Source organism: Antrostomus carolinensis, unplaced genomic scaffold, assembly GCF_000700745.2.
Source record: "Antrostomus carolinensis isolate BGI_N321 unplaced genomic scaffold, ASM70074v2 scaffold49061, whole genome shotgun sequence".
Classification (NCBI taxonomy): Eukaryota; Metazoa; Chordata; class Aves; order Caprimulgiformes; family Caprimulgidae; genus Antrostomus; species Antrostomus carolinensis.
This window is the reverse complement of record NW_010294545.1, coordinates 5,862-13,430: the sequence shown is the minus strand read 5'-3', so window position 1 is coordinate 13,430 and position 7,569 is coordinate 5,862. Positions and strand designations below refer to the sequence as shown.

General features: G+C 43.7%; 1 protein-coding gene across 1 annotated transcript in view; it reads left to right on the top strand.

Moving 5' to 3' along the window:
• Positions 1-7,569, top strand: part of LOC104532428 (serine/threonine-protein phosphatase 2B catalytic subunit gamma isoform) — a gene marked incomplete at its 5' end in the record, with an annotated part of 13,487 nt that overhangs the window by 126 nt on the left and 5,792 nt on the right. Inside the window, 9 exons of the mRNA XM_010177640.2 lie at positions 629-638; positions 1,953-2,098; positions 2,259-2,398; positions 2,963-3,040; positions 3,140-3,234; positions 3,909-4,034; positions 4,989-5,066; positions 6,206-6,232; positions 7,259-7,340. Of these exons, the coding sequence (XP_010175942.2) occupies positions 629-638; positions 1,953-2,098; positions 2,259-2,398; positions 2,963-3,040; positions 3,140-3,234; positions 3,909-4,034; positions 4,989-5,066; positions 6,206-6,232; positions 7,259-7,340 (782 nt within the window). The remainder of the gene's footprint in view (positions 1-628; positions 639-1,952; positions 2,099-2,258; positions 2,399-2,962; positions 3,041-3,139; positions 3,235-3,908; positions 4,035-4,988; positions 5,067-6,205; positions 6,233-7,258; positions 7,341-7,569) is intronic.

The following is a 7,569-nucleotide window of genomic DNA, read 5'->3' as shown; positions in this document are numbered from 1 at the left end:
GTATCAGCAGTGTAAGGATTTAAATATATTAACGTGTTGTGACCAGATCTGGGTCTTAATTTTTGTGCCTGCCACGAGCGGTATCAGCTCTGGAGCTGAAAAAAAAACCTGTCGTATTTTTTTTTCCTGTGTATATAGCTCTTCTGTTTCAACTCCTGTGAAAAAAAAAAAAAAAACCCCAAAACTAACATAAAACCAGATATCTAAGTCCTGTAAATTCCTGAGTGCATGTTGATGTCACCTTCTGGTTCTGAAGAATGAGCGTGGATGGGAGAAATGTGAACACATCTTCCTTGTCTTGCTGATGAGCCGGTTGCACGCACCCCCCCCACCCTTTCCACCCCCCCTCTTCCCCTGACTTTCAGACCCAGCAACATATAATTACTGCCAAATGACTTTCAGCTCCAGATTGTGCAGCTGGGATCAGTGATTACAATTGGAAGCAAATAAAGGATTTGTTCCTCGGTGTTTGCACTAGGGAGAATCATTACCTTTCCAGATCGTTTTAGTTGAGTTAAAGATAGTTTCCTTGCAGCATTTACATATTTTTAAACTTAACGATGATGAAAGGTTGGGGGAATGACCTCTCTCCCCTCAGGTTGACTTATCATTCCTCCAAGCAATAAAAAAAAAAAGGTGTATACCAGCAATGTGCAGCTCTCTGTTAGGGAATTAGTTACTCAAGGACCCGACCTCATGGAATAGTTAACGGGTGAGGCACAAGTCCAATCTTTATCCTTTCAACTCTAGATGCTGCTGGACAGGGTAAGGCTGATAGGTACTGAGATAATGACATCTGTTTACTCAGAAATGAGTTGGAAAACACCAGCCAGCTCTCTGCTGGATACTGTAGTCATCAGATGGTGGTAGATGAGCTCCTGTTGAACTGGGCTCAATTTGAACCAGAAAGCCAGAGGTGATGGGGTTTGGTTGTTTTTTTCCCCTTTGGAAAACAGAAGATACCGCCTTTCCACTTCCTGTAGCATAGCATGCAGCCTGAAAAAACCTGTTAGTAAAGCTGGAGGAAAGGTAAACTTTCCATTCATGCCCTTTTTTGCTTTAGACAGACATGTTTTATAGCAATAACTGGGCTTTTTCACCAATCTGGTGATGTTAACGTATTGCTGCTCCGCGAAGGGGCTGCAGATGCGAGAAGACACACTTCGACGTGCCATGATCTCTTAAACTGCTTCAGAAAAGCCATGATATCTCTGTTTAATGTGTTGAAACATCCTCTTCACCTCTGTTAAGATGAGGTATCCAGTGAACACTGTGATCACTTGTAACCCTGAGAGATCCTGTGTGAAGATTCATTTAATTGCCGGCGTCTTGGTGAAATTCTGCGGCAAAGTGTCCAGCCAAAAAGGCAATTCCTGTCTTAAATGATTGTGTAATATTGCTGTGCCAAATTAAACAGCTGCTGCATATAATCTGCCGAGCAGCTGAGGCTGCTCAGACTCTTTGAGTCTAGAAGTGCAGCATGAATTTAGGAAGGTGATGGGATGGCTTCATTAGTGTCCCGAGTTTTCCATTACAGTGGCAAACACCTGCCCTCTTTTCTGTGTTAATCTTGGTGCAGGTGTTCTGGAAAATAGCTGGAACAGAGATTAATATTCTTGACCATGTCCAGGTCACTCTGAAGCCTTTTTATCTTCGTGTCCAACAGGCATTTTCTAAGTTGTTTTCATTAATAGGTGGGCACCAAGTTTGACTTGGTGGGCTGTAGACCTAGAGTTTCTGTGTCACCTTAGGAGTTCAGATCCTTCAACTTATTTATCAACTGATCAAAGCTTTGCTTAATTCTTCTTATATCATGTAGGTTTGGAGGCATGAATGACTCTTCCCTTAAATAAAATAAAATAAAAAGCTCTGCTTTCAGCCTGAGCCACTTTTGTTGTGTAAATGAATAAATGAATGAAATTCTTCCCTCTCTTCCTCCCCAATCTTTCCAGGTCGAATCAAGTATTCAGAGCGAGTGTACGATGCGTGTATGGATACATTTGACTGTCTTCCTCTTGCTGCCCTCTTAAACCAGCAATTTCTGTGTGTTCATGGAGGACTGTCTCCAGAAATCACGTGTCTAGATGACATTAGGAAAGTAAGTAACCTCCGGCGTCCTTTCACATAGCTTACAATTAACAGTGGGGTTAATGACTTGTTTGATTCATGCATAGAGTTCCAGGTTGTGGCTCCTGTGCTCTTTGTGTCCACACTGTAGATTTTCCCAGCATTGTCCTGATTTTCTGTATGTTTTTCAGTTAGACAGGTTTAAGGAGCCTCCAGCCTTTGGTCCAATGTGTGACTTGCTCTGGTCTGATCCATCAGAAGATTATGGCAGTGAAAAAATTCTGGAGCATTTCTCCCACAACACTGTTCGAGGCTGCTCGTATTTCTACAGGTAAGTGGTGTTTTAGGGGCTTCTGATGGACTAGAGCTTTTTGTCTCCCCTTAAACTAAGGTGTCTGGGTAGATAAATTGCTATTTGGATCACTCTGGGGGACTTTACAGCTGTACCTGGCTCTGGAATAGTCTTCAGTTGGCTCTAATGCACACAATCTTGTTTGTTTTCCTTCTCTTATCATACTGAGCTCTCTTTGGATATGTTGCTCTGTGAAATTGTGGTATCAGACAGCAGAAACGCTTCTTTCAGTTGGCACGGTGCCTTTGGAGTGGTTTTTAGGCACTGGACAGTACCAAGAGCTCTAGGAAATAATCTTTTCCTGTTTAAAAGAGAAACATTTGTGCTGACAGACCACTTGTAGCCCAGCTGATAGGAGGGAAGATTTGGCACCAGGGGTCTGTTTAACTGAATGCTTTGCAATTCATTTTTGAAATGATGTAATACACCCTGGCCTTGTTTGGGGATGCTGGACACAAACCTGCAAGTGGCTGGTTCCTTGTGTGGGTGCTGTCTGTTCTCCTGTGCTAGGTGCTAATGTATCTTTTGCTTTTTGCTTTCCAGTTATCCTGCAGTTTGTGAATTTTTGCAGAACAATAGTTTGTTATCTGTAATCCGTGCTCACGAAGCCCAGGACGCTGGGTAAGTCCTGCAGCCTGGTCACTGAGCAGGCTCCCTCTCCTCTCCTGCTCTCCTGAGCATGACCAGTTTGTTTTAACACTTGACCTGTTTTTTTTGCAGGTACCGAATGTACAGGAAGAGCCAGACAACAGGCTTTCCATCATTAATCACAATCTTCTCTGCACCAAATTACCTAGATGTCTATAACAACAAGGGTAAGGCTGGCAAGGCTGAGTCTCTGCTGCTGTTTGGACATCTCCATATGCTTAGGGAATCCCTCTCCATCTTCCCTTGCTCACTCTGCCCTCTTTTTTAGTTGCATTCTTATGCATGAAATAAAAACAAAGAGGTTTATATGCTAAACTGAGGGCAGCTGGAAGTGACTGGTTCTCTGACTCGGAGATTTAATGTATAATTGTGGCAATTAGCTGTCAAGTTATAAAGCCTGGAAGAACACTTTCGTTTCCAGCCACGTGACAACTAAGAGCTGTTGATGAATGCTGCCATAAAAGAGAAGCTGTTAGTATAGGCAAGCTTTTAACTTCTCTGTGCCCCTAAAACCATATGAGTATGATGGGGAACTTTCCTCAGCTGTGGGGTTTTTACCCCTCACTCTGGATCTTGGCTCTGTGTTCATCACTTCCAATTTCCAGACATTTTAACAGCTTTAGTTAAATGGATCTTCACTGTTGTGATAAGTTTTAGTGAGACAGCATAATGGGTAAATGGAACAAAATATTGCTTAAACCATCTCATTTTGGAGAACTGGTAGTTGGATTCTGTGTGAGTGCAACCTCTTGTTGATAACCAAGATTCCTTGGTGCAGCTACAACTCCCAGAAGCTGACAGTGCCTATGGACATTCATTGTCTTTCCTTTTTCTCTCCTAGCTGCTGTCCTGAAATATGAAAACAACGTCATGAACATCAGGCAGTTCAACTGTTCCCCTCATCCCTACTGGCTTCCAAACTTCATGGATGTCTTCACATGGTCTTTGCCTTTTGTAGGGGAAAAAGGTAAGAGAGATTTGGATTTCTGTTATTGAGTTGCCCAGTGCCTGAGTGTTAGAAACCTGTCCCACAGGCTATTAAATGTGTTGGGAGAGTGTTGTAACTCATTAATACCAGATAGCACTGGAAAGCAGTTCAGGTTCAAGGAGATCTACATAATTACTGGGTAAAGTTCTTGTGAAAATAATTGTTGATACATGTTTTAGAAAGCTTTTACCAATAAAACAATCCATTCTTGCTATTTCTGCATTGCTGATGGGGCTGATACAGCCCCACCTCAGAATTTGGAGATATTTCTTTTTGCTCTGGGTTTGCAACAGAGAAATTAAAGTCTCTTGTTGGCTTGCAGCCCACCAAAAAGGAAGCATTCACTTCATTTTAAAGGCTTATTTCATTCAGAGGCGAGGCAGCTTAAAATATGACCAAGACTTTGCCTCAGTTTTTCAGCAGAAGGGTTTTTACATCTCCTGCTGTCCTGCTGAATTTAAATTCCACCTCAGCGTTCGATGTTTGGAGTATGACTTCAAGGTCTGACATACCAAAGCTTGTTTTTTGGGGGTTTTTTTGACTTTGAGGAACCAAAGGTTGAATTCCCCCCCCAGATTTTACATTCTTGGAGCCAGGTGGCCTGTTATGCAGGGGTTGGGTTGGGAAGGTGGGACCTTCAGCGAGCCCAGGCTGTTCTGCATGAATGTTGGCACCCCATTCCCCACGTCTGTTTCATCTGTGATGTGCTTGGACTGCATCCTCCTCCTTGGCAGAAGGTGTAAAGTATGTCGTCTGCTCTGGGTACTGCTGTGAGGTACCAGCAGTATGCAGCTAAAAGTGTCTTTGGGCTTCCACTTCTAGAGTAAAAATGACCTTGAAATCATTTGCTTGTCCAGCTCGTCCTCCAAATACCTCTGTCTGCCAAGCTTGTGCACCAGGCCCCTCTAATCTTCCTGTCTGTGCTTCTTACAGTCACAGAAATGCTCGTTAACATCCTCAACATATGCTCCGATGATGAGTTGATTTCAGATGGTGATGAGACATTGGAAGGTAAAAAAAAAAATGCTGTTATGACCGAGCTGGGAGCAGTTGGGGGGTGAAGGTGGGGAAGGTGTATGCTGCTAGTTCACAGAGTGATCAGCACTTGATTTATAGAATCATAGAATGGTTTGGGTGGGAAGGGACCTTAAAGCTCATCCAGTCCCAATCCCCCTGCCATCAGCAGGGACACCTTCCACTAGACCAGGTTGCTCAAAGGCCTTCAACACTTCCAGGGAGGGGGCATCTACAACTTCCTTGGGCAACCTGTTCCAGTGTCTCACCACCCTCACAGTGAAGAACTTCTTCCTAATATCTCATCTAATCCTCCCCTCTTTCAGTTTAAACCCATTTCCCCTTGTTTTATCATTAACTGCCCTTATGAAAAGGGCTTCCCCCTATAGCTGGATGCCCAGCCAGGCTCTCCAGTTCCTTTTTGGCCAACCCTTGTGCAGTTCTGGGTAGGAAACTTTTTTTTTTTCCCCTTTTGCTATTCAATCACAGAGAAATTAAATTATATTCACTGTGACAGACGCTTCTTGCAAGCTCCTGTGGAGAATGGTTTCCTGCTCCTTACAGAGACTGCTTCCCAAGTGGCTATTTTTTTCCTCCCAATCCAAAATTTTCTACACCAAAATATCTACCCAGTCTTCTCATCTGTTGCAGTGAACTCCTCTATCAAGTGGCTTCTCATGTCATCCCCCCCCCCCCCCAAAAATAAAGCAGAATGCAGTTTTTTAGCCCTGGTTTTAAACTTTGTATGAGAGGGACAAAACAAATTGCTGAGCTGATCTGCAGTCCCTGTGTCAGGGGGATCGTTTGAGAAAGCTCAGATGCAGAGGTGGGACGTGCAGTGAGGAGTGGGGCTGTGAGCATGCACGGGGGGTGGGTCTGGGGGAGTTGCCTGTATGGATCTGTGTAGGGTGGAGGACAATCAGTCCCACAGAGAAGCAGAACACCACTGTGGTACAATCTCCAGGTCAAGACTTTTAACCCGCTTTTCCCATTGCATTTCGTTTTGTTTTTTGGTTTGGTTTTGGTTTTTGTTTTTTTTTTTTATTTATTTTCTTTCTCCCTCCCATGAAAATTAAATTTGTTTCTTCTATCTCTGTCTTCATCTACTTGTTTCTTGGTGTCTCCTCTCCCTGAAGATCACTACATTTCAAGCTATCAGAAAGGTACCCAGCTAGAATTTGCTACGAGCTTAATTTTCACTGCCTGTGCCACCAGATTCCTCGGAGTGGATTTGAATAGCTGACTAGTTGGGCAGTCTCTTCATCCCCTTTCAGTTTTAACATAAGCAACGTGTGTTTTTTTTTGGTTTATTTTGTTTTATTTTGGTTTTTTTTTTTAACCCTTCTGTGTTCCTCCAGGAACTTAAGAAACGGGGGGGGGGTCACGTTTCTATCTGACTTCTTGAATGCAGCCACTTAGTGCATGGCTGAGCCATCGGTGCATGTTAGACCTCCAGTTTGGCTTCTACTGTCCTAATGTTGTACTTGGGCCACGTGAGGAATCTCAGCTGAGAGGAGATGTATTTGTTACCTCTTTTTTTGTGAATTTTCATTTTGTTTTGGTTTTGGTTTTGTTTTGTTTTCACTTACCCTCCAATGCTTTTCTCACACAGTTGGGTCTCTATAGCAAAAAAAAAAAAGGGGAGTTCACATATCTCACTCTTGTGTTTTATGTGGGGTCAAAGCAGAGTTGCAAGGCTCCCAGCCAACCTGTTCCCTGTGGTCGTTTGGATGCCAAAGCTGATGCTTGTGTGACACTCCTCCCCGCGGCGAGCACAGCCCCGGTGTTCTGCACTGTTCATCAGCAGCACTCAGATTCATCAAGTGTTCTGCCTTGCAAAACTGTGTCTACATGGCTGAGTCATTTGTGTTACATCCTGTGTGTAGTGTGAGCAAACCTGGTGAGCTTCAAACGAGACCAATCTGCTTCTTTTGGTGGTTCTACTCTCTTTTTAGACCTTTTTTTTAAGTCTGTGTGTCATCTCATTGGTGTTTGCTCTTCTCACTGCCATCCTGACCGCCATCCTCTCAGCACTGTTCTCTCAAGAGTGTAGCTGTGAAATCCCTAAACCATTATTTCTTTTCCTGGAGTCAGGCAGGTGCTTCATTATTGACATTACCTGTGCCTGGAAAAAACAGGAAACCTTGAACATGCTGGTGTTTTGTGTTTTTTTTCTCTCTCTCCCTAAGGTGGGACAACAGTCCGTAAAGAGATCATCAGGAATAAGATTAGAGCCATTGGGAAGATGGCACGTGTCTTCTCGGTTCTTCGGTAAGGAAAGCAGCTTGTGATTTGGGACCTGAGTTTCATTTGGGGTCTGGGTAATGGGGGATGTTGGTACAGGGAGCACCAGGCAGGCAGAGTCCTGCTGTGGAAAAATCAGAGGAGACTGGTGCTTCAGAGTACATGGCAAAGGCTTGAGGTGGTGGCCTCTGTATTCCTGGCAGTTTGACTCTTTCATCTCAAGCACTGGCACTTTTGTCAACAGAAATCATAGAAT